Source organism: Schistocerca piceifrons, chromosome 6, assembly GCF_021461385.2.
Source record: "Schistocerca piceifrons isolate TAMUIC-IGC-003096 chromosome 6, iqSchPice1.1, whole genome shotgun sequence".
NCBI classification, from domain to species: domain Eukaryota; kingdom Metazoa; phylum Arthropoda; class Insecta; order Orthoptera; family Acrididae; genus Schistocerca; species Schistocerca piceifrons.
The window spans coordinates 228999466-229026963 of record NC_060143.1 but is presented as its reverse complement, the minus strand read 5'-3'; the positions used below and the strand labels follow the sequence as shown (position 1 = coordinate 229026963).

Below are 27498 nucleotides of genomic sequence, written 5' to 3'. Positions count from 1 at the left end.
GGAGCAGTGCAAGCTCCTTTTAAGTAAGCAATCCAATAAAAGTCTAGTCCATTACTAACAGAGTCTGAAGATTAAAGACTCTTAAATGAAATCCATCAAATCAATATACCAAGTGGCTTGAAAATTCACTATGTGAACACTGTAATGGAATTACAAGTGCGTCAGACTGGCCGTAGGCTGGCTTATATACAGAATTGTGGTGATGAGTGCCTTCTGGATACTGGCACTGAGATGGTAGGCAGTAATGTTGTGCCAGCTATTTGGTTTCCATAGTGATGCCTAGTGGTGCCAGTACAGTAGGGAACACAGCACTCATTTTATTTTTAGGGAAAGAACAACCAAGCTATTCAGATGCTTTTCTTCTGTAAGTCGGTACAATGAATATCCTTTTTTGTTTCTCATTTGTTGTCTGCACTGCTTCCCTGCCTCATAATTTCTTAGGCAAACAATAGATGTCATTAACTTACATAATAAATTAAGTTGTGGACGAGCAGTGTGAATGACAAACTCAAAACCCAAAATGTATGTGAGACATGCTATTCCATCTGGTGTGCAGAACATGTGTGATTGACAAATACCACTTGAAGAAGAATTTGTTAGCCTTAATTCCAAAGAAGGCAAGTGCTGACTGGTGTGAATATTATCAAACTACGGACTTTAATAAGTCATGGTTGCAAAGTAACAACACAAATTTTTATGGGGAAAATGGAAAGACTGGCTGAAGCTGACCTCAGAAAAGACCATTTCAGATTCTGGAGAAACACAGAGACTGTAAGGTTACTTACAACTTGTACAGAAACCAAACTTCAGTTTTAAAACTCTAAGCACACAAACGGCAGGCAGTAGTTGAGAAGGGAATGAGCCAGAGCAGTGTAATCCCTATGTAGTTTGATCTGGGTATTGAGCAAGTAGTGAAGGAAATCACAGAGAATAATCTACAGAGGACGTTAAAGTTCAGAGAGAAGAAGTAAAAACTTAAAAAATTTATGGTTTCCTTGTGACTTTATAATTCTGTCAGAGATGGCAGTGACGTTAAGAGCAGTTGGACGGAAAGGATAATGTCTTGAAAGGAGGTTATAAGATGAACATCGACAAAAGTAAAGCAAGAGTAATGGCATGCTGTTGAATTTAATCAGGTCCTGATGAGGGAATTAGATTGAAAAATGAGACTTTGGAAATAGTAGATGAGCTTTGGTATTTGGGGAGCAAAATACCTGTTTGTAGCAGCAACAAAGAGGATATAAAATGTGAAGTAGCAAGAAAACTGTCTCTGAAAGGAAGAAATATCTTAAAATCTAATTTTTAAATTTTATTGCAACGCAGTCTTCAATGAAGGAATTTGCCTGGGGTGTAGCCTTTATGTAAACAAAATGCGAATGATAAACAGTGCATACGAGGATGGTACCCCCCCATGAACCATGGACCTTGCCGTTGGTGGGGAGGCTTCCGTGCCTCAGCGATACAGATAGCCGTACCGTAGGTGCAACCACAACGGAGGGGTATCTGTTGAGAGGCCAGACAAACGTGTGGTTCCTGAAGAGGGGCAGCAGCCTTTTCAGTAGTTGCAAGGGCAACAGTCTGGATGATTGACTGATCTGGCCTTGTAACAATAACCAAAACGGCCTTGCTGCGCTGGTACTGCGAACGGCTGAAAGCAAGGGGAAACTACAGCCGTAATTTTTCCCGAGGGCATGCAGCTTTACTGTATGATTACATGATGATGGCGTCCTCTTGGGTAAAATATTCCGGAGGTAAAATAGTCCCCCATTCGGATCTCCGGGTGGGGACTACTCAAGAGGATGTCGTTATCAGGAGAAAGAAAACTGGCGTTCTACGGATCGGAGCGTAGAATGTCAGATCCCTTAATCGGGCAGGTAGGTTAGAAAATTTAAAAACGGAAATGGATAGGTTAAAGTTAGATATAGTGGGAATTAGTGAAGTTCGGTGGCAGGAGGAACAAGACTTCTGGTCAGGTGACTACAGGGTTATAAACACAAAATCAAATAGGGGTAATGCAGGAGTAGGTTTAATAATGAATAGGAAAATAGGAATGTGGGTAAGCTACTACAAACAGCATAGTGAACGCATTATTGTGACCAAGATAGATACGAAGCCCACGCCTACTACAGTAGTACAAGTTTATATGCCAATTAGCTCTGCAGATGACGAAGAAATTGAAGAAATGCATGATGAAATAAAAGAAATTATTCAGATTGTGAAGGGAGACGAAAATTTAATAGTCATGGGTGACTGGAATTCGAGTGTAGGAAAAGGGAGAGAAGGAAACATAGTAGGTGGATATGGATTGGGGGACAGAAATGAAAGAGGAAGCCGCCTGGTCGAATTTTGCACAGAGCACAACATAATCATAACTAACACTTGGTTTAAGAATCATGAAAGAAGGTTGTATACATGGAAGAACCCTGGAGATACTAAAAGGTATCAGATAGATTATATAATGGTAAGACAGAGATTTAGGAACCAGGTTTTAAATTGTAAGACATTTCCAGGGGCAGATGTGGACTCTGACCACAATCTATTGGTTATGACCTGTAGATTAAAACTGAAGAAACTGCAAAAAGGTGGGAATTTAAGGAGATGGGACCTGGATAAACTAAAAGAACCAGAGGTTGTACAGAGATTCAGGGAGAGCATAAGGGAACAATTGACAGGAATGGGGGAAAGAAATACAGTAGAAGAAGAATGGGTAGCTTTGAGGGATGAAGTAGTGAAGGCAGCAGAGGATCAAGTAGGTAAAAAGACGAGGGCTAGTAGAAATCCTTGGGTAACAGAAGGAATATTGAATTTAATTGATGAAAGGAGAAAATATAAAAATGCAGTAAGTGAAACAGGCGAAAAGGAATACAAACGTCTCAAAAATGAGATCGACAGGAAGTGCAAAATGGCTAAGCAGGGATGGCTAGAGGACAAATGTAAGGATGTAGAGGCCTATCTCACTAGGGGTAAGATAGATACCGCCTACAGGAAAATTAAAGAGACCTTTGGAGATAAGAGAAGGACTTGTATGAATATCAAGAGCTCAGATGGAAACCCAGTTCTAAGCAAAGAAGGGAAAGTAGAAAGGTGGAAGGAGTATATAGAGGGTCTATACAAGGGCGATGTACTTGAGGACAGTATTATGGAAATGGAAGAGGATGTAGATGAAGATGAAATGGGAGATATGATACTGCGTGAAGAGTTTGACAGAGCACTGAAAGATCTAAGTCGAAACAAGGCCCCAGGAGTAGACAACATTCCATTGGAACTACTGACGGCCTTGGGAGAGCCAGTCCTGACAAAACTCTACCATATGGTGAGCAAGATGTATGAAACAGGCGAAATACCCTCAGACTTCAAGAAGAATATAATAATTCCAATCCCAAAGAAAGCAGGTGTTGACAGATGTGAAAATTACCGAACTATCAGCTTAATAAGTCACAGCTGCAAAATACTAACAAGAATTCTTTACAGACGAATGGAAAAAGTAGTAGAAGCCAACCTCGGGGAAGATCAGTTTGGATTCCGTAGAAACACTGGAACACGTGAGGCAATACTGACCTTACGACTTATCTTAGAAGAAAGATTAAGGAAAGGCAAACCTACGTTTCTAGCATTTGTAGACTTAGAGAAAGCTTTTGACAATGTTGACTGGAATACTCTCTTTCAAATTCTAAAGGTGGCAGGGGTAAAATACAGGGAGCGAAAGGCTATTTACAATTTGTACAGAAACCAGATGGCAGTTATAAGAGTCGAGGGACATGAAAGGGAAGCAGTGGTTGGGAAGGGAGTAAGACAGGGTTGTAGCCTCTCCCCGATGTTGTTCAATCTGTATATTGAGCAAGCAGTAAAGGAAACAAAAGAAAAATTCGGAGTAGGTATTAAAATTCATGGAGAAGAAATAAAAACTTTGAGGTTCGCCGATGACATTGTAATTCTGTCAGAGACAGCAAAGGGCTTGGAAGAGCAGTTGAATGGAATGGACAGTGTCTTGAAAGGAGGATATAAGATGAACATCAACAAAAGCAAAACAAGGATAATGGAATGTAGTCTAATTAAGTCGGGTGATGCTGAGGGAATTAGATTAGGAAATGAGGCACTTAAAGTAGTAAAGGAGTTTTGCTATTTGGGGAGCAAAATAACTGATGACGGTCGAAGTAGAGAGGATATAAAATGTAGGTTGGCAATGGCAAGGAAAGCGTTTCTGAAGAAGAGAAATTTGTTAACATCCAGTATTGATTTAAGTGTCAGGAAGTTATTTCTGAAAGTATTCGTATGGAGTGTAGCCATGTATGGAAGTGAAACGTGGACGATAAGTAGTTTGGACAAGAAGAGAATAGAAGCTTTCGAAATGTGGTGCTACAGAAGAATGCTGAAGATTAGATGGGTAGATCACATAACTAATGAGGAAGTACTGAATAGGATTGGGGAGAAGAGAAGTTTGTGGCACAACTTGACCAGAAGAAGGGATCGGTTGGTAGGACATGTTCTGAGGCATCAAGGGATCACCAATTTAGTATTGGGGGGGCAGCGTGGAGGGTAAAAATCGTAGAGGGAGACCAAGAGATGAATACACTAAGCAGATTCAGAAGGATGTAGGTTGCAGTAGGTACTGGGAGATGAAAAAGCTTGCACAGGATAGAGTAGCATGGAGAGCTGCATCAAACCAGTCTCAGGACTGAAGACCACAACAACAACACGAGGATGGTTTGAAAAGTGCTTGGAGCAGAAGAGAAAAAAGTACTTACATCACTGAAACTTTTTTTTATTTTACAATATAGTCTCCTTGTAGATTAATGCACTTGGTCCAACGATGTTTCAGTGCCTTGATTCCACCTTGAAAATGAATTTCTTCCAATCCTGCAAAATAGTTGCCAACTCCAGCTATGAATTCTTTGTTTGAATTGAATCTTCATCCACCAAGAAAATTTTGCAGTTTTGGGAAGAGATGGAAGTCTGACGAATCCATGGCAGGTGAATATGGCTGGTTTGGCCACAGTTCATACCTTAGTTTGTGTAATTTCGCCATGGCGATGGCACATGTGTGCGGGCATGCGTTGTCTTGATGAAAGATGACCTTCTTCCTAGCTAAACCTGACCTTTTTTCACATATCTTTTGTTGCGACTTGTCCAAGAGATAGCATAGTATTCTCCAATAATTGTTTGCCCAGTGGGGAGATAATCCACAAACAGAATCCTCTTCGCATCCCGGAACACTGATGCCATGACCTTTCCTGCCGAAGGAATTGTCTTTGCTTTCTGTGATGATGGAGATCAGCATGTTTCCATTGCTGTTGTTTTGTCTCTGGGGAATAGTAGTGCAGCCCCCAGGGGCTCAGCATTCATTTGCTGAGTACGGGCTTGGCGACCCCGGGGTCCTGAGCTGGAGACTGGTCAGTGCCGCCAGTCTCCTGTCACCAAAACCCCCGGACATGCTTCAGCGACCACCGTATGGCGCGACGGTGGAATGTTGTGTGCTGCAGGGAATGGTAATCTTGGCTTGACCACCTGGATTGTGAGGAAGGTCAACCTCAATAAAAAACCCTCAATCTTACGGTGTGCTGCGCGCCTATAAGGTGCATGGCTGTTGAGGTGGAACAGTCGCAAGAGGGCAACCTCTGGGGCACCTGCCGCACCCCTGTTGTATAAGGCTTATTCAGGCACGCGGGGCTCTGTCTGAGCGGACCTTTAGTTCCCTAGCTGCTCGTGGGACCGCAATGGACCCTTCGACCTCTACGTTTCCCTCTACCATTGGATTGGGTGGGCCACTGGTAGGAAAACACACCCCATCGAAAAAGCGACTTCGTGCTGCGAGTCCTCCAGCGCCTGGTGTTACTAGAGATTTATCAGACTGTCGTAACAGAGCACATGCTGATAACCAGAATGTGTTTTTGATTGTCAAATGGAAGGAGGGTAGCTTTGAGAGGGTTTCTCCCTTTTACATCCACAAGGTTCTTGAGGGAATTGCAGGAACACCGAAATCTGTGAAGCGACTGCGCAATGGGACTCTGTTAGTTGAGACTTCTAGTTCCCGTCAAGTCGCTTCTCTTCGGAAAGCAACCTGTCTCGGAGAGTACGCTACCGAGACCGAGCTCCACTCCACTTTGAATTATAGTAAGGGTGTTGTGACATGTAGGGACTTGATGGATATCCCCAAAGACGAGTTGAAATCTGAGTGGGCTGATGAAGGTATTGTTGACGTGCAGCATATTATGAAATGAATTGATGGGGACCTAGTCAAATCTGACTCGTTTATTCTCATGTTCAGTTGCCCGAGGCTCCCAGAGCATGTTAAAGCGGGTTTTTTACGTTTGCCAGTACGGCCATATTTCCCCAACCCAATGCGCTGTTTTAAATGTCAGCGCTTTGGGCATACTACGTTGAGGTGCAATGGGATAGCCACTTGTGGTAAATGTGGTCAGCCTGCCCATGAAGGAGCTGATTGTTCATCGCCTGTGAAGTGCGTGAATTGCTCTGGGAGTCACCCTGTCTGGAGGCGGGTCTGCCCCATCTATCTCGAGGAATGGAAGATACAGGAGATCAAAACATCTAAGTGCATCCCCTATGGTGAGGCCAAGAAGCTCCTTAAGGCCATGCAGCCTCCTGTGTTTACAACATCTTTCGCTTCCGCTCTGCAGAAACCGGTACAGTTGGCCACTGTTGCTACACAAACAGAGGTTGCTCGTGTCAGCACTAATACCTGCATTTGTGAGTGCACTTGTGCTGCTGTGGTTGTTTTGCAACCTGCAGCTCTCACCACAACGTCGGACAAGGCCATGGTTGCTGACATTGGGGTACTTCCTGCCCCTCCCCATATGGCGCCTTCAAATGGTTCAAATGGCTCTGAGCACTATGGGACTTATCTTCTGAGGTCATCAGTCCCCTAGAACTTAGAACTACTTAAACCTAACTAACCCAAGGACAGCACCCACATCCATGCCCGAGGCAGGATTCGAACCTGCGACCATAGCTGTCGCGCGGTTCCAGACTGTAGCACCTAGAACCACTCGGCCAACCCGGCCAGCTATGGCACCTTCTGCCCAGGCGAGTAAAGCTCCAACTGTTGACAAGGTTCTGCATTCTAAGCCCCCCAAGACAATGACGCCGAAGGTGAAAGTTTTGCCACCTGAGGAGACTAGTCAAGGTCGTCCGATGACGAGGCCATCATACTGTCTGACATCTCCCTTGGGTCGCCATCGGAGCTGATGGACATTGATGTCAACCAGGGGCGAGCTTCTTGCCCCAGGAATAAATCTCCGGCCAGTACGGGCTCTCCTCCAAAGCACAGAGGCAGGGTGAAAGTTCAGCACCCTGATCACTGCTCCCATATTACAGTGGAACCTGAATGGGTTCAGGACGCATGTGGCCGAATTACAACTCCTTGTGCTTATGTCTCCAAGGGACACATTTTTGGCCACTGATGTTCCTTCTTTACGGGGCTATACCGTGTTTCGAAAAGATGGTCTGATGGGGGAAAGGGCAAAGGGTGGTGTTGCGGTTTTTGTCTGTGACATGCACCACTCATCTGAGCTCCCTCTCGTTACGGACTTGCAAGCAGTTGCAGTTGACCTTCTTGTGGGGCGGAGGCTCACAATCTGTTCCGTTTACTTACTGCCTGAGGATGCAATAGACTCTGAGGCTCTCACAGACCTTATTAGCCAACTCCCCCACCAATTTCTCCTTCTGGGGGACTTCAATGCTCATAATGTCTTATGGGGCTCTACGACTGCTTGCCCCAGGGGTCGCGTTCTGGAAAGCCTCATGACGTCTGAAGAACTGTGCATCCTCAACTCTGGTGCTCCCACTTATTTCTGTACTGCTTCTGGGTCGTCGTCAGCTATTGACCTTTCCTTTTTCTCTCCAGCACTCGCGGATTCTGCTCTGTGGGAGGTTGCTGCTGACCTCCATTCTAGTGATCACTTCCCCCTTTGGATTCGCCTCCTGGACGAGGCTGTGGCATTACCAGTGCCGCCCAGGTGGCACCTCTGCAGAGCTGACTGGACACTTTTCAGCCGTCTGGCTGTTTTGGAACACCGTGCCAGCGTCCACGAATGGCTTGACCATGTTACAGCCGTGATCTCCCATGCTGCTGAATTGTCAATCCCACTGTCCTCAGGTCATCCCAAGACGCATCCTGTCCCTTGGTGGACCACTGAGTGCCGCTCAGCCATCCGAGCCCACCGTGCAGCTCTGCGCCGCTTCAAGTGCCATCCCTCAGCTGACAATCTTGCGGCCTTTTGGGTGGCAAGGGCCAAGGTGCAGCAAGTGGTTAAAGAGAGCAAACGACGGTCATGGAAATCGTTCTTGAACTCCATCTCCCAATCCACTAGTTCTACGAAAGTATGGGAAGCCATCAGGAGGATTTCTGGGAACGCAGCCAATTACCTGTCACGGCATTGCTGCATCAGGGACGTCTCCTCACGGTGCCGAGAGACATTGCCCAGACACTGGCCATGCATTTTGCGGAATCTACCGCCACTATTAACTGTGATCCAGATTTCTGCCGCTACCGCACTGCCATCGATAGGGGTCACTTGGACTTCCGGTCTCCAAATTCTGAACCCTACAACTGCCCCTTCACAATGTGGGAACTGGATTCGGCGCTGTCTGTGGCTCATGATACTGCACCCGGTCATGATCAAATCCGGTACAGCAAGCTGCAGCACTTGTTGCTGCCATCCAAGGAAGTTCTCCTGAATTGTTTTAATATGATATGGTTATCCGGCACGTGCCCTGATTCGTGGAGGGAGGCAATTTTGATTCCCCTCCTCAAACCGGAGAAGGACCGAACGCATCCCAGTAGTTATCGGAGTATTGCTTTGATGAGCTGTGTGGGGAAGACATTGGTACGCATGGTCAACCGTCACCTGGTTTGGCTGCTCGAGACCAGGCAGCTCCTTAGCCACTCTCAGTGTGGCTTTCGGAGATGTCGTTCAACTATAGACAACTTGACCCTGCTTGAGGCGGCCATACAGCAGGCCTTCCTACGTAACCAGCATTGTCTAGGTGTATTCTTTGACATCAATAAGGCGTATGACACTACTTGGTGCTGCCTTATCCTTAATCAACTCCATCAGTGGGGCTTTTGTGGCCATCTCCCCATCTTCATTCGGTCCTTTCTTTCCCACCGCCTCTTTCGATATCGGGTTGGTAATGTGCTATCTGATTTGTATGTGCAGGAGAATGGTGTTCCTCAGGGAAGCGTTTTAAGTGTCACCCTCTTTGCCGTCTCCATTAACAGTATCACGTCCACTGTCCAGAGTCCTGCCCAGTGCTCCTTGTTTGTGGACGATTTTGCTGTTTTCTGTTCTTCCTCCAGTCTTGTCACTGCTAGTTGGCAGTTGCAGCTTACGATAAAGCAATAAATGCGAAGATGGGTTTTACCTTTTCTGCACACAAATGTGTGTGTGTTCATTTTAATCATTCTAGATGTCTTTTTACCTCCCCTGAATTGCGTCTGAGGGACACCATTTTTCCTTTTAGTAACACTGTGAGGTTCCTGGGCCTCACTTTTGATTCCAAGTTGCCGCACCTTAAAGACCTCAAGGTGCGGGCCCTGAAGGCACTGAATATTTTGAAGTGTCTGAGCCATTGGTCCTGGGGAGCAGATCGGGCGTGTCTGCTGCAGTTTTATAGGGCTTTCGTCCGGTCGCGTCTTGACTATGGATGCACCGTGTATGGGTCAGCGAGGCCTTTGTATCTGAAGATTCTTGACACAGTACACCATGAGGGTATCAGGCTGGCCACATGCCTTCCGTATCAGTCCCATCCCCAGCCTATGTGCTGAGGCAGGGGAACTGCCGCTCTCCATCCGGTGGAAACTTCTCATGGTGCGACGGGTGTGTCAATTCCTTGCCTGTCCTACCTCCCCTGCATACCCTACCGTTGCGCGACCCCCTATGAACATCTCTTTTTCCAGTCGTCCCAGGGAACGAGACCATTTGGGATTCTTGCCTAGCATTTGCTTGAGTCCCTTGGTGTGGAGCGTGTGGCACCCCAACTCCAGGGTTTTACCTGCCTGCCTGGTTGCTCCAGAGGCCCAGCGTCCTTTTAGACTTGTCAGAGTACCGGAGGAGCTGCACTCCTGTGTTTGTTTTTACCTCCTTATTTTACGATATTTTAAACCAGCATCCTGACCATGTACCAGTATTTATGGATGGCTCTAAACAGGGGGACTCTGTTGGTTGTGATGTTGTTTTCCCTGATCGAGTCGTCAAGTTACGGCTTCCTGCGGCGTTTACCATCTTTGATGCCGAATTGTTTGGGATCTTGCGGGCATTGGAGCAGATGAGATGTGTTCCCAGTCTTAAGTTTCTCATCTGTTCTGACTCCCTGAGTGCCCTTCAGACCATGCAACACTTGTACCCAGCGGATATGGTTGTCTAGAACATCCATGATGCCCTACTCCACCTGCAACGGCAGGGAAAGGAGGTTTCTTTCTGCTGGGTGCCGGGGCACATGGGTATTAGGGGAAACGAACTGGTGGATGTGGCTGCCAAAGATGCATGTTCCCTCCCTCACATTGTTGAATGTGCCGTCCCCCTCCATGCTGTTACCTTCCTTTTGCATTTTCGTGTTATGCGTCAATGGGAAGAGGAGTGGCTGGCAGTCGGTGAAAATAAGCTGAGTCTGGTCAAGGCCACCACGTGGCCATGGCGTACATCCTGCCAGTCATCAGGCGGGATGAGGTTCTCCTCACTCGCCTCCGCATCGGGCACAGTCCCTTAATGCATGGTTTTTTACTCCGCCGGGAGGACCCCCCAATCTTCAGTGCTTGTAGCGTCCAGATTACTGTCCGCCACATTTTACTTGATTGTCTTTTATTCTCTGACCAGAGGGCGGTGGTTTCCTTGCCACCGGATTTGCCCTCTATTTTGCAAGACGATGCAACGACTGTGGTTAAGGTCTTATGGTTTTGTGTCCTGTCCAATTTGTTGCCTCAGATTTTAGGGAGAGGATTTTAATGTGCTGCTGGGTGACTGGCTCACTCAGGTTTTAGGTAAGAGATCCGCCAGTCATGATTACCTTCTTGTTTCACTTCGATTTCTGTTCTCTTTTCCCTGTGTTTCCTTTCCTTTTTTAGTGCGTTTCTTCTCCTCTTGTTTCGCCTCCATATGTGAGGATTTGGAACTGCGTCAGGTCTGTGTCTTTTAGCTGTTCTCCTTGTTCGCTGTCCGTCTTCGTCCCTTCACCGCATGTGTTCCTGTTTCTATGCGTTTGGGCGCTGACGACCATGCTGTTTAGCGCCCGAAAACCTCAAACCACACACACACACACACACACACACACACACACACACACACACACAATAGTAGTGCACCCAAGTTTCATCTATGCTCACACACCAGCGCAAAAAATCTTGTTCGTTTCTCCTAAAACGGGCCAAACATTGTTCCGGTATGTCCATCTTCATGCGTTTTTGATCCAGCGTCACGAGTCGCGGCACACATCTTGCAGATAATTTTTTCGTTTCCAATTCTTCAGTTAAAATGTGATATACCCTTTCAGATGACATCTGCCAAGCGTGAGCAATTTCGTGCACTTGCAATTTGTGAATCTCCATGACCATTTTGTGCATTTTTGCAATGATTTCTGGAGTAGTGACACATCTTGGCTGACCACTGCATGGATCATCATCTAAGCTCTCCTGACCAAATTTAAATTCATTTGTCCACTTGGCAACAGTTGAATATGAAGGAGCAGTGGAAATCCGCATGAATGTCCTTTGCTTACATACATTTCTTTATGAAGTACTTAATTACTGCTCGAATCTTGAAAATTTTTTTTTTCCATCTTCGCAAATCACTACGTGGGAACAACAACAGTGCCATGTCACCGTCACAGCTGTCTTCCAGGAGCACTGAAGTGGCACGTGTTTACAGGCAACAGTCCAATGAATATCATGTGTTAATATCCTTTTTCTTCAGCATTTATGATGTGGCCAAGCTGTGACCCTCCTTAGTTTATGTGAAGACTTTCTGACTGTGAAATTTCATTGGTGTCAAATAGAATGTAACAGTTTGTGCATTTCCTTCTTTGGCTGTGAACATTAATAGTAATTTTCACAATAAAGTAACATTATAAAGATGACAAGTATTAGAAACTTGACATTGTAAAGTATTGTGATGGTATACTGAAGAAAAGTGTTTTTGATAAATGGATGAAACAAAGCATAATTTTTTATATTGATATACAATATTTATGTTTTATGGTGATTAATATATCTGAAGAAACAATACCACATAACTGACTTTTCTGATTTCTGGAATTATGTTCATTTGGTGTTCTTGACCCAGCACAGCTGATGTTACTGCTTAGAAGAGATATTCTTGAATAGAAGAAAGGAAAGAGAGATGTAAATTCCATGTAACTGCAGTGTCGGTTATTTTGTGAGGCTGTTAAAAGACAATACTGTCATCTTTAGGGAGATTGCAACACAAAAAAAACTAAAGAAATGGAGAAAGATCAATGGAGGATTGATGATTGGTGCAGTGGCTGATGTTGTCAATCACTCTCTGTAACAAATACCCACTTTCATACTCTTTTTTCAAGTGAGTAGCAATACCTTTCATGGTGAAAAGATAATATTGTGAAACACTGTCTGCTTCCATCAACTGAAGCCTTGAATCAGAAACTGCTTTCCAGCATGAAGAAGTACAGAGTTAAAAATGTGCAGTGTCTGCATGAACTTTTGAATTTACACACCAAACCTACAGTCATTTATATGGTGTTGTTTCTTCAGTGACGATAAGTACCTTGTGCACTTTGATAATAATATTGTGTGTTATATATTGTAAAATGTGTTCACAGAGGCAACTACCAAGTCGATGTGCCCTCTCTAGAGCTATTTTGAAACTTCTGAGATTTAATGAGAGACCAGAACACAGAGATGACATCCGTAACAGACTTGTTGAAAGTAAGCACATAATGATATTTGTGCTTTCTATATTATAGTAAAAGATGTTGCAATAATGAAAATAAGTAACATTAAGAATCATATTATTGGTTTTCTGCCATAAACTATTTTATGTGCCTAACTTAGCTAGTCAGCTCTATTGTAATCTGTAGCTGTGTCCTCTTTTTAATTGGTTTCCCACAAAATTATACTGATATTACGTGCTCCAGTATTAAAAAGCCTTAAAAAATTGTTCACACAAGTTGTCTTTGTACTAAAATTGCTTAATAGATTCTCACTTGATGTACTTTGTTGTTTTGTATTGTATTAATAAGTACTTAATCACTCTGTGAATCTGATCTGATGACCATTTTGTTACTTTTAACACACAGACTGATAACAGTTTTGGGCTTCTGGTGCAAGCAAAAGTATTTTATGTTTATTTCATTATGTTTTCAGCAATTATAGAAATTTTATGAGCAGTATTATATACTAAATAATTGCTACAATTTAACACATCATTTGCTCAACAATAATCACTATTATGTTGATGATTTTTAGGCTAGGGCCACCTGTTACAAATTTTGCTGACCTACCCTCCCAGGAGGAATAGTCAGTATTCAGGGATATGACGGGAATGCTCATTTGAAGCAAAAACTTTATGTGGATATGTCCTCAATTGGTAATGTGCAGAGGCACTCAGACAAGCAAGACATGTTTTCCAAAGAGTGCAGAAATGCATTAAAGTTGACAGTTGGATATTTAAACATTTATCATGAACTGTACAACAGCTATAATGTGATGCATATAGTAATGCTTACAGATGAAAGAGTTACAAGTATCAATTTTTCAGTTGATGCTTTGTAAAATGCTTGTTTTAATGTTTACTAACTGTTGTACATGTGCAAACCTGACAGTGTATTGAATAATACAGAAAATAAATAACAGTATTCCTTAAATGTTTTCTATCTCAGAAACCATTCAGGATAGGGCACATGTACAAAAGAAGTTTTCTTCTTCAAATGATTGTTCCTGTCATATTCTTGAATATTGACTATTCGTTCAGGGACATCCTGTATCAATATCATTGACTTATCGACAGTATTAAAAATACTTGTTATACTCATTGCTGTGATGTGGCATATGATATGGCGTGGCTGTAACATAAACGAACAGTAATGAACAGCTGTATAAGGAATCCATGTAGCAGAGATGTTGAAAATGTCATATGACAAGCTATGAGCATGGAAACCTGAAAATTATGAAAATGACTACTAAGACTTAATTTTTAACATGAAGTATTACTGAATAATTTCAAACAACTGTGGAATCTGGTAGAAGAAATCATTAAAATGAAGTGGGGGGAGGAGAGAGGGAGAACAGGGTTCAGGTGAGGGGAAGAGAAGGGTGCTACCTGGCGGGGAGAGCTGGGACTAAAGGCAACAGGACAAAACTTCAGAAAAGAGAGGGTCAGCGGGTAAAAGATTGGTGGGAGCCCTGGCAGGGAGTGGTGCACATTGAGGGTGAGAAGACATGAATTGGGAGGAGATGGTAGGACAGAGGGGTGGAGGTAGGAGGCCAGAATAATTTTGGGAATGAGAATGTGTTGTAAGGATAACTCCCACCTGACTGTTGAGAAAAGCTAGTGGTGGAGAGGACGATCCAGTTGGCTTGGGTCCTGAAGCAACCATTAAAATCAAGAATGTTATGTTCAGCTGCATGTTGTCACAGTGGGGTCCATGTAGCTCTTGCCCACAGTTTGGTGGCGCCCATTCATCCTTGTGGACAGCTGGTTGATAATCACACCAATATAAAAAGCTATGCAATATTTGCAGCAGAGCTGGTATGTGGTGATTTCCCTGTGGTGAGGTCCGGGGTTGGGAGTGGGATAGGGATGGCCTAAGACGCTGTAAAGATTGGGTGGGTGACAGATCATTACTTTAGAAGGGGTGGTAAGGATTTTGAGTAGGATGCCCCTCATTTCAGGGCACATGATAGATAATCAAAGCGCTGAGGAAGGATGTTGTTTAATTGTTCCAGTCCAGTGTGATACTGGGTGATAAAGGGGGTGCTCCTTTGTAGCTGGCTCTTCGGATGGTGAGATGGAGAGAGGATTGGCAGTGTGTGGGGATTTGGCATGGGAAATCGGTTTGTGGAGTAGGTCTGGAGGTAGTGCCTGTCTGTGAAGGTGTTTGTGAGACCTTCAGCATACTGGGCAAAGGAGTTCTTGTCACTGTAGATATGCTATTCATGGGTGGCCAGGCTGTATTGGAAGGATTTTTTGATGTGGAATTGTTGGTAGCTGTCAAATGCAGGTACTCCTGGTGTTTAGTGGGTTGAATGTGGAGAGAGGTATGGATGGTGCCTTCAGAGAGGAGGAGGTTGATGTCCAGGAGAGTTGACGTCAGGTTGAGGAGGACCAGATGAAGTAGATGGAAGAGAAGGTGTTGAGGTTGTGAATGAATAAGGATAGGTTGCCTTCCCTGAGTCCAGACGATGAAGATATCATCAGTGAATCTGAACCATACCAGTGGAACACCCCCTGGCATTACACGAAGCTGAACATAACATGCTTGATTCCAGTGTCTGTTTCACAGCCCAGGCCATCTCTATCCTCCCTGCCACTACCATCTTTTATGAAGTGCACAGATGAAAGTTATCCTTACAACACGTTCTCTACTCCTGAAATTATCCCAGCCACAACCTACGATAACCTAATATCCCCACAACCTCCACCCAACAGTTTTCATCCCAGCTGTCATTTCACGTCCTCCCAAATCATGTCCCCTCACCCTCATTGTGCACTGCTCTCTGCGAGTCGCCCACCAGTCTTTTCCCCCTGTGCTCTTTTCCTTTTCTGTTTCCCATCTCCCCTCCCCTCTCCACCACAGCCTACTGATGCTGCACCAGGCAGCCTCGTCCTGCTACCTCCTAGCCCCTGTTCACTCTGCCAGACAGTGCTCTTCCCCCCCCCCCCTTCCTTCACCCACATCCATACCCAGCTATCCCTTCCCCACTCCCGATTGCTGCTTTAATTCAATGCAACAGTTGCGATCTGGCTAGAGTGGCTGGAGGTAGTGGTCATGTGTGTATGAGGTGTGCCTGCTTATGTGAACGTATGTGTGTTTTCCTTTCTTTTCTGAAGTAGTTCAATGTGTTACAGTATCTTCCGTTGAGCCTGTCTGCAACTCAGTGTATCATCTTTGCAGTGAGTGGCAGTATATCTGTTTCATAATTGTTGAAATTAAGCAGGAAGATGGGATAGTCAGCTAATCTGAAAGATCTACAGTATGTTAAGTGGCTTCGAGAATGCATGGTTTTGTTTCAGTTTTAAGTAAAAGCTTGTTCAAAATGAAAGGAAAAAAAATACTTGTGACACAAGCGGAGCACCTGCATATGAAGTGCACAAATGGGACTAGCTGGATTAATGTGTACCTGCCCACACGTTTAAAAGGCACCTGAATCTCTATCTGTTAGAGGATAAAAAAAATCTCTTCATTATTAGGAATTTCAAGAAATAGAGTACCACAGATAGAGCAAGATCAATTAAACAGGGTGCTGAGGGAAAAATGGAGGAGGATGAAAGGAAAAAAAAGAAAAAAAACATACATGATCCACAGGAACTTTCTATGTACTTGAAACAAAAGCCTTAAAAATACAACTTTGTATTGAGAAGATAGTCCCAAATGACATTATGTAAGATGTCAACAACATCATGAGATTTATAAATGGATATTATTCAAGACACAGACAACAGCATGAGATTCACAGTAGTAATCAAGATACCAGTGTAGAACCCATTGTTTCACTAATGAAGATCATACTGATGTTCTTCCTTGCAATTGCCAAATGGATGTCAGAATGACAGATACTGAAGTAAGTGACCATGAGATAAAAAAAAAGTCAATTAAAATCACTTATCAGAGGAAACGGACTGGACTGATGGAAATATTTAAAATCCTTCATAGACTATGGAGATGAACTTACTCCTCTTGTAACAGCACTCTGCCCTAGGTCACAGTAGAAGCAAAGTGTTTCTGAAGATTGGAAAAATGTGCAGATCATTCCCAGTTTCAATAAGAGTTGTTGAACAGATGCCCACAACTATAGGCATATAATGCTGATATCGTTCTATTGTATAATTTCTGAAAATGTTTTATACTCATGTATTATGATCTGTGAGAAGACTTCAAATCTCACCTGTAGAAATCAACATTGATTCCACAAATGACAGTCGTGTGAAACTCAGCTTGCTCTGTTCATCTATGAGACCCAGAACACAGTTGATGTTGGCTTGTGGGTTGATTTAGTATTCCTTTGCTTCAGGAAGGCATTCACTACAGTTCTGCACTGTTGTGTAATAAATGAGATGCAAGCGTACACTTTTGTAGTTGAACTGAGAAGTTTGTGGAAGATAGAACTGAAAATGTCATTCTTAACAGAGGGAAATCTTCAGATTTAAAAGTAACTTCGGGAGTACACCCCCCCCCCCCCCCCCCTCCCACCTGCCCCCCCTCCTACCCCCCAAGGGAATTTTACAGGACCATTACTGTTTCCAGTATATGTTAATGATCGCTCAACAATTTGGTAATGGAGGGAAGTGGTGGGGACTAAAAATTGTAGAGGGAGACCAAGACTTAAGTACAGTATGCAAATTGAAATGGATGTCATTTGCAATAATTATGCAGAGATAAAAAGGCCTGCACAGGATGAACTAATATGGAGAGCTGCATCGAACGAGTCTTCAAACTGAAGACCACAACAAGAACACACATATGGAGTGATTTAAAGGGGAATGACCAAATAAACCTAATCATAGGTAGGGAACGCAGATGTCAGACTGAGATCCATTGGAAGAATCGACAGGAAGGATGTGGCGTACAAAACCCGCATTGGACTGATACTTGAATATTGCTCTTGAGTCTAGGACCCTTCCCAGATATGTTATATGGAGGAAACACTAAAGTTACAAAGAAGATCATTGTGTTTTGGTGTAGGTTCATTTAGTAAATGTAAATGCATCACACAGCTGCTCATTCGGCTCTTGTGACAGGTGCTGCAAGAGAAGAGCTGTGCATCAAGGTGTTAACATTCCAAAGGCACATATTCCTAGAAGTGTTAAACAATACGTTGCTTATTTCTATTTATATCTCAAGAAAAGACGATGAGTATAAAATAAGAGTGATTAAAGCCCACTCAGTGACTTACCAGTAATCGTTCTTTTCAGTCGTGGTTAACGACTGGAGCAGGACATGGTGGGAATGACACTGGTATACAAAGCATCCTCTGCCCCACACCGGAGGTGTCTTGCAAAATAAAGATATAGATGTTGCATTTTTTACTGTTTGGAAAAGCACATCAAAGAGAATAATACATGAAGCTTTATGTGACATACTTCTGTGAGTGTTTCAGCAAGGTAACTGTTAAAGTGAGGCCTGTTTATGAAGCGCAAGAAAAAAAGAGAGAGAGAGAGAGAGAGAGAGAGAGGGGCGGGGGGGGGGGGGGGGGGGGGGGTTATTCTAGTGATTCGTAAATGTAAAATAAAATGTATGTGTGAATACACCCTACTACAGGGTAAAAAATATTATGAGATGTTATAGATTTACTGATTGTTTGAAATATGAACAGTTGGGTTCACCTACAAGATTAGGGCCTTCAAACCCTGTGTTATGAAACAATGTGTGTATAGTGCTTGCAGTGACTTGACAGTGAGATACGAGTGAACAGTGTGGCATTACATTATTTAATAAGTTATTTATAAAAAAAGTACTGCATACCAGCAGTAAATCTAATGATTGTCTCTATCTAGAAGTCTGTAAATGTATGTGTGTGGAATTAGCTTATTTTAAATTGGTCTAAACTTGTAAGTATTGTGACACGTCCTATATCCTTGTAAAAAGGGATCTGCGGATGAATAAAGCTACTACTACTTGTCCAGTAGTCACACCAAACAGAAAAATATAACATTAGTGCAGAGGGAATCAGTACGAAGAAGATATTCACTAGTCAGGAAGAATGAGAAATAATTGGATAAGTATAACAGTTTTATGTCAAGAAGACTCAGTTATAAGTAGTTATAACAGTACTGTTACTTTTGAATGTAGCTGTGAATTATTCCTGGTGTTGCTTTAATGTCTTTTTACAATTTATGTCTTGTTTGTACCTGTTTTCCGTACTTCAGTGATAAATTATTTTTAAAAGTTTGTGAGTACTGTGTTTTAGGTTGATCTCCAATTTTTCCTAAGTTGGAAATTGATAAGTTAGGGTTGCTGAAACTGATACTGTTTGTAGCTGAAATCTAATCTTGCTGTAACTGTGAATTATTTTCAGATTTGATGAAGAACAAAAACTCGTATCACCGCATGTGCTACTTGAGACTGTGTGATATTGCAATGGAGATCTTCTCAGCGGCTTATTTCAAAACTTGGTTCTTCAGCCATGTCATTTCCCTGTCAGGTAATTTAAGTTGTTCTAAATATGTTTACTAGTAAGAATATCATCATATATTATTTAATGCACAAATAAATGATAAATGAGGTGTAACAATCTGTAAATAGCCATACAGTTTTCCTTGGAAAAAAATCAAACAGTGGAATATCCAGGATGGAATAGTAACAATATGAGATAGAACAGAGTTCTGCTCATCACATAGAGGAAATGCTGAGCAACAGACAAACACATTGAAAAAAGACTTTTAGACTGATTAAATTCTCTTGAGCATCCAGCTGCATCAAGTGCTATAACCCTTATTGCATGACTTTATTTTAGGAAAGCAATTTCAGTGAAAAAGTATTGGGGAAGGGGGGGGCTGACATACAGTATACTATGTAACGTGCTGAACATAGAAATTTTGATTTAGTCAGCATTTTAGGTTTGTTGCCATACAGCAACGTAAAAACATTAAACTCAGTTTAGCTCGATGCAGCCACATTGTATGTGTTGCCATATGGCAACATCATGCACATGCAAGTGGTTTCCTTAACATTATACGTAAATTTATGGTTTGTTGCCAAATGGCAACAACATGCAATAGAGGGTTAAAGTATATGAGCTTTCGTCTTAAGTGCTCTCAACCATTGTGAAGCTATTGGACCTAATGCTTTAGATGTATGAAAACACACACACACACACACACACACACACACACACACACACACACACACACACACAACCCCCCCCCCCCACCCCACCCCACCCCCTCCCCCACACACACACACACACACACTCACACAACCCACACACGCACACTTAGTCTTTGTCATCTCCAACCTTTCTCTCTCCTACTACTCTTTTCAAAAGTGTTTGGGAAAGTGGCCTATGGTAATACAGTCTCATTTAACATAGCAGAGCTTGTTAATCGAGTCTAAGTTTGAATTTCATTAGAGTTCTCCACACAGGAAACATTACAAGACTCACAGATGATGTGCTTGCAGAGGTAAACGAGCAAAATTATCCTGCTGGTATTACTGTGACCTTGCCAAAGTTCTCGATGATGTGGATCACAAAAGTCAACTTTGCAAACTAAAGTGTTATGGCAGTAATGGCATTCCTGTTGAATGGATGGAATCTTACCTCCATAACAGAAAGCAGAGGGTCTCATTAACAGATTAACAGATTGTATCTCAGGCATGAAAGTAACCTCAGAATGGGTGAATGTAACTTGTGGAGAACCATAAGCATTGGTACTTGGCCCACTCTTGTTTCTAACTGACATAAATTACCTTCCTATGACTATAAAGGAGAGAAACTGCAACATTTGCTGATGACACAAACATGCTAATCAAGAGTCTAAACAGAACCCTAGCAGACACAGCGAAGATGCTAGATGAACAGGCCTACAAGTGGCTCACACCTGACAATTTAAGTCTGAATCTCACAAAGACTCTTATTATGCAATTTTATACTATCTATAATAACCTCCTAGCACGAGAAATGGACTTGAATGGTCATAAAACGAATGAAATGCGCAGATAAAATTCCTTTGGGTTCAGTGGCACAACATAAAATGGAGCCAACGCATAGATAAACTAAATAAATTCTCATTGTGATGACGTAGAGACAAGGTTGTTGGCTTATTTTGCACATCTTAGGGAGCTACCGGGAGGTTATAATTGATGTGCATATCCTCACCGAGATCTAGTGTGAACTTTTATTATTTATGGTGGTGAAACCTGGTAGATAAGCTAATGCTTTAATACGGAACCAATTAGCCCTAGAAAACAAATTAGTTTCAGTTGTGGCCAACAGGTGCAAATCTGGCACTGTACATGGTTTGTATGATGGTACCATACCCGTGCTGTCATTTGACAAGCCATAAAGTGAGTGAAAAGTATGGCTCTCGAGACGAAAGACCATGCATTGTTAGTGAAACTGTTTTATGTGAATGGCAGCAATTACAGTACTGCATTGGGAGAGTATCACAGACAGAAAGGTCTGAGGAGAGGTCCAATGTCATTAAATGGTTTAAAGAAATTGACAATGAAATTCAGGAGAATGAGCGAGCTTGGTGTTACACTTGGAAGAGGAAGGCATCATGTCCCAGTGGACGTTATTGACGAGGTTGCTGTTACTGTAACTGACCATGCAATGGATGTCCCTGGTAGTGCTGGTGCTCATACAATGTTGCAAGAATTTTCCATCCCATGGTCAACAGCATGGAATGTTTTGCAATCTATTTTACACTGGCACCCATACAAGAGTCAGACAGTGTAGCAACTGAAACCTCATGATCTGAAGCAACATTCTGAATCTGCTTTTTGGTTTCTGGCATGGGTTGAAGTTGATGGCATGTGGTCAGGTAGTATTCTGTGGAGTGACAAGTAACGTTTTATGGTACAGAGTGCATTATATGCACAGAATATGAGGTACTGTTATAACATTGCACTTGACTTAAGTGACTGGGTGGTGTGGATTCACAAGTAGCTTTATTCTCAGTCCATTCGTCTTTAAAGAGAATACACCCAGAGGGCTGTAAGGTAACTGTGGTCTCAGCACGTTATCCAGACCTCCTCATACAGCATGTGATTCCTGAAGAGTGCAGCTGTGTGTAAACCACTGTTTAGATGTTGCCTGTACAGTGAAAGATGTGCTTCATGCAACCTTCCAGAAATGTGTTATCTTCAGAGGTTTTCCAGATAAGCCTGCAAGATCACCTGATTTAAATCCATATGACTTTTGGCTCTAGGTATATCTAAAAGAACACATTTCTCACGGAGAAGTTCACACATTGCTCAGATTCCACTGGAACTTCTATAAGTAACTGTTCAACACATTGTTTTACAGGTGCAGCATCTTGTCGAGGTCACAGTTGTCATATTTCACAAATAGTGTAAGTGGTGGTTAAAAATAAAATCAACATTATATCTTTCCCACACATTTGACTTTTTCCGCTTGTGTGCCATTCCTATTCCATTACACATCAAAACATTTATATACATCTCTCTTGCCTTCATAGTGCCAGATTTGCATCTTGGAGCCAAAATTGGAACTAATACATTAACATACCAGAATAACTGCAAAGTTTTGCTGCCGTAAGATAATTACAATCCACACTGGCTCTCTGTGAGCAGCTGCACTTTAATTGTAGCAACCTGGTATCTTATGGGACACTGCGGCTTATGTAAATAAAGTGTTAGAAGAAAGCAGTGAGAATATTGCATAAAGTAGATAACTATACATCACGCAGAACCTTTTTACGGAACTTAGGATATTTGCACTCACTTCCTAGTCACTTATTCCTTAATGGTTTTTGTTGCTGAGAATAAAAATTAATTGTAACTTAACTGTGATGTACATAATCATAATACAAGACACAAAAATAATTTTCACATAGACTTCGCCTTGTCCAGGGTTACAAAAATAATTTTCACATAGACTTCGCCTTGCCCAGGGTTAAGAATGGAGTTACACACTCTGGTTGTAAAATACGAGATCTCTTCAAAGACCTCCAGAACTTAGTCCACAAAATTTTTTTACACTTACATGTTACTTATTGTGCAAGGTCTCCTTCAAAATACTCTCCTCCACAATTGATACACTGCTCCCAACGCCGTTTCCACTTCCTGAAGCAGTCTCAGTGCGCCTTTTGTTGGTTGGTGCAAAGCACCATCTGTGAATTTTCTTTTATCTCATCTGTTGTTGCATATATTCGTCCTTTAAATGGGGTTTTCAACTTTGCAAATAAAAAAAAAGTCTGCAGGGGTCATATCTGGCGAGTATGGAGTATGGAGCAGCACAGTGATTTTATTTTTTGTGCAATAGTCATGCACCAAAAGGGATGAACATGCGGACGCGTTATCGGGATGCAAGAGCCATGAATTGTTTCACCATATTTCTCGCAGGTGTCACATGTCCCGATAGTACCATCGATTAAGAGTTTGTCCCTGTTGCATGAATTCATGGTGAACTAATCCTTCAAAGTTAAAGAAAACTATCAGCATGGCTGTGACGTTTTATCTGACCTGACAAGTTTCTTTTGGTCTTGGAGAACCCTTCCTGACCCATTGTGAAGATTGAACTTTGGTCTCAACATCATTATGATAGCTCCATGTCTCATCACCAGTTATGATTCTCTTTAAGGACATTTCATTTGCATGGCTCAAAGGCTCTTCACAGATTGCTAGGTGACGGTCTTTCTGGGCTTGACTTGTGAACCATGGGATAAACTAGGCAGCAACACAATGCATTCCAAGGAGATGTGTTAGGATTGCATGACATGATCCAATTGAAATGTTACATTCTTTTGCAATCTCTCGTACAGTCAGTCTTCAATTGGCACACACAGTTTCATTGACATTCTTGACATGAGTGTCTCCTGAATGAGGTTCATCTTTAACATCTGTCCAACCATTGTTAAACCATGTGAACCATTCGTAACACTGAGAACGGCTGAAGCACTCAATACCGCAGGCCTCCTGCATCATTTGGTGTGTGTCTTTAAAGGTTTTCTTGAGTTTCAAGCAAAATTTAGTGCAAGTATGATGCTCCTCTAACTGTGCCATTTCAAAATTCGAAAACTGTGTGACATGACATTATACTCAACACAGCACTGAACAATAAGTAACAGACATACAGCAATGAAACATCTGGCAGTTACACATTAAACAGGTGTGTGCAGGGATGCAGTGTCCCATAATTGTTTAAACAGACCTCATATAAATGAACTCCCATCTAACATAAAGCAAGGAATTAGGAATTCATACCAAACCAAAATGAAAATTAAAAATGTACCTCATTAGCCACTCTTTTTACAAATTATTATAATATTCAAGGGTTTAAAAGTTCTGTAATGGGCTACATAGAAAGTAGCAATGTTTGTAATAAAGCTCTATGACAAGTAATAATGTACTGTAAATATAACTTTATTTATGGGTGTAAAAAGTATTTACTTTGAAAAATACCATTTTATTCCAGTGACATAATAGCAGAGGAACAGCAGCTAAGCAAAAAAATTAAGGAGGCAGCATCTCGTTTCAGAATAGCAGCTTTCTTACTAATTTACTCAAATACCTTTAGTGGGCATTAGCAAGAATAACATTATGCAATATAGTGTTAGTTTATTGTTTTACAATACACAGATTAACTCTCTGTGATTTGTTCATCCTATGTTAATGTATACAGTGATTAGTGAAAAACTCGGGGTTCCAGCTGGGGGCAGTGTTAAAATACACACACTCATCATCTTCACTATCCGACTGGAAACCTGAGAGCTTGCACCAACTGCATACCCTGGGTGAGCCTACATTATGTGTTAATGTTAATTAGTTACATATCACTGGAAGTTCTTCCTCTTGATGGGATATACGGAACAAAATGAGTGAATGAAAAAAAAAATGAAGATATATTTCTCATTAATGATGATTAGAAATCACTTTGCTGATGACATACAAAATGCTGTTGTTAAAAGTGCATTGAAATGAAGATGAATGTGAGCTGTCTTAGTACTGCTTGAATTGTGCAGCTCTCAGCTTATGGTGCTCTTCAAGGAACATTTAGTATCTGCCTTGCTATTCACTGTGAATAGAATGATCCTATATACAACTGATAAAAATACGGTATACTCTCAGCTCATGAGTTAGTGTTCTGATAATTATGCCTCAGTATTGTATCTTCATTGCTGTTGAAACACTTTGTGAATGAATCTCACCCTTTAGTATTCACCGTACTTTCTCTCCTAGCATATAATATGAGCTTAGCCTAGTCACGATAAGATTTACCCACGTATGTTAGTTATGCATTTGTAAATAAGCTGCAAGTCACTGTAGTTAAATTTGTGATGATTGGCATATAAAAAATATGAAATACATTGCTTTACAGATAAAAAAGATTTCAGAAGTTCTGAACACTGTAAATGAGATTATCAATGTTAACCCTTCGATTGTCTGTATCTGCTGTTTGGTGAGAAAAGTGTCTCACAAAATATGCATTCAACTGAAATGTCTCCTGCTGCCCACAACACAAGATAGGGAAAAAGTCAGGATTTTAACAACTTGAATACTTGGAGGAAACATTCACCACATCTGCAGATTTTCCTAAATTACTTCTTTAAAAAATTATGCTGTCAGGTTCTTTTCATTACAATTACATATCAGCAACTATAATTAAAAATTGCAAGATACATAACAGAGAAAAAACTCTTTGTAACTGAGGTTCATAAATTCACAATTTACACATGATTGATGTGGAAAAGTTATGACACCCTTGTGCAACTTACTGTTTGGGAATAACATCTTAAGCACCATATGAGACATCCAGATGCTTGGTATCAGCCATAAGCATTGTCCAGCCATAGATCAGAACTCCAACAGTGTCTCTGAGCTAACTCCTCTTCATTGCATGAACAGATTTGAGTACCTGGTATTATTTAGGTAGTATCCATTTTGAACTTCTTCGTGGACATATTAACTTACGGGTGTTAAGATCTAAAAATGATACAGCTATCTACCCAGTGTAGTGAAAGTTCACAAGAAAGAAGTAATCAGTTTATGAATACACAGTGTAGTGAAAGTTCACAAGAAAGAAGTAATCAATTGATGAAGAACTTTTTGTAGTGAATAGGTTACTTTTGAAGATTACATTCCTGAACATAGCAGACTTTACAGAAGTGTGGAAGGAATGTTGCCACACTTAAATAATTATGCTAAAGCCTTGGTCTCAAGGTTCAATCTTCACAATGGGTTGGGAAAGGTTCTCGAAGACCATAAAAAACTTGCCAGGTTAGGTGAAATGTAAAGCCAGGCCGATAGTTTTCTTTGACTTTGAAGGATTAGTTCACTATGAATTTGTGCCACAGGGACAAACCGTTAATCGATGGTACTATCAAGACATGTGACTACTGCAAGAAATTTGGTGAAACAATTCATGGCTCTTGCATCATGATAATGTGTCTGCAAGTTCATCCCTTCTGGTACATAACTATTGCACAAAAAACAAAATCACTGTGCAGCTCCAGATTTCATACTCACCTGATATTGCTCCTAAAGACTTTTTTTTAATTTCCAAAGTTGAAAACCCCATTGAAAGGACAAAAATATGTAGCAACAGACAAGACAAAGGAACATTCACAGATGGTGCTTCGACTGAAGTAACAAAAGGCATACCAAGACTGCTTCAGGGAGTGCAAATGGAATGGCATTAGGAGCAGTGTATCAATTGTGGAGGAGAGTATTTTGAAGGAGATCATGCACAGTAAGTAAAATGTAAGTGTAGAAAAATTTTGTGGACAAAGCTCTGGAATTTTTTGAACAGATCTCGTATTTTACCTCCGGGGAACATACCTCCATTCTGAACCCTGGACAAGGAGGCAAAGCCTACATGAAAATTGTTTTTGTGTCTTGTATAATGATTAAGTACATCACAGGTGAGATGAAACTAATTTTTATTCTCAGCAACAAAAACCATTAAGGGATAAATGTACTAGGAATTGAGTGGAAATATCCAAAGTTCTTTAAAAAGGCTTCTGCAAGATAAACAGTTATCTACTTCATGCAATATTCTCACTGCTTTCTTCTGGTGAAGAAACACTTTGTTTACACAAGCTGCAGTGTCACAGAAGATACCAGGTTGCTACAATTAAAGTACAACTACTCTCAGAGGTCCAGTGTGGACTGCAGTTATCTTGTGACAGCAAAACTTTACAGTTATTCTAATGTGTGAATGTATTGGTTCCAATTTTGGCTCCAAGATGCAAATCTGGCACTGTGATTGCAAGAGAGATGCATATAAATGTTTTGATGTGTCATGGATTAGGAATGGGACACAAGCAGAAAAGGTCAAACATGTGAGAAAGATATAATGTTGATTTTATTATTAACCACCACTTACACTATTTGTGCAATATGACAACCAAGACCTTGGCAAGATGCTACATCTGTAAAACAATGTGATGAACAGTTGCAGAAGTCCCAGTGGAATCTGAGCAATGTGTTCCTATATGCTGCCCTTCAGATCAGGTAGAGACTGAATGTGTCTCTGAGAAATGAGTTGTTTTAGATATACTCAGAGCCAAAAGTCATATGGATTCAAATCAGTCGATCTTGCAGGCTATGCGTCTGGAAAACCTATGGAGCTGCCATCACTGCAGATACATCATCCCCTATGGCAGCTGT

At 41.8% G+C, this 27498-nt stretch overlaps 1 protein-coding gene across 2 annotated transcripts in view; it reads left to right on the top strand.

Annotated features, from left to right (window-relative positions):
* Positions 1–27498, top strand: part of LOC124802881 — a 255647-nt gene that overhangs the window by 124716 nt on the left and 103433 nt on the right. For both annotated transcript variants that reach the window (XM_047263926.1, XM_047263927.1), the window contains exons 11-12: positions 12808–12913; positions 19223–19348. In XM_047263926.1, coding sequence (XP_047119882.1) covers positions 12808–12913; positions 19223–19348 — 232 coding nt within the window. The remainder of the gene's footprint in view (positions 1–12807; positions 12914–19222; positions 19349–27498) is intronic.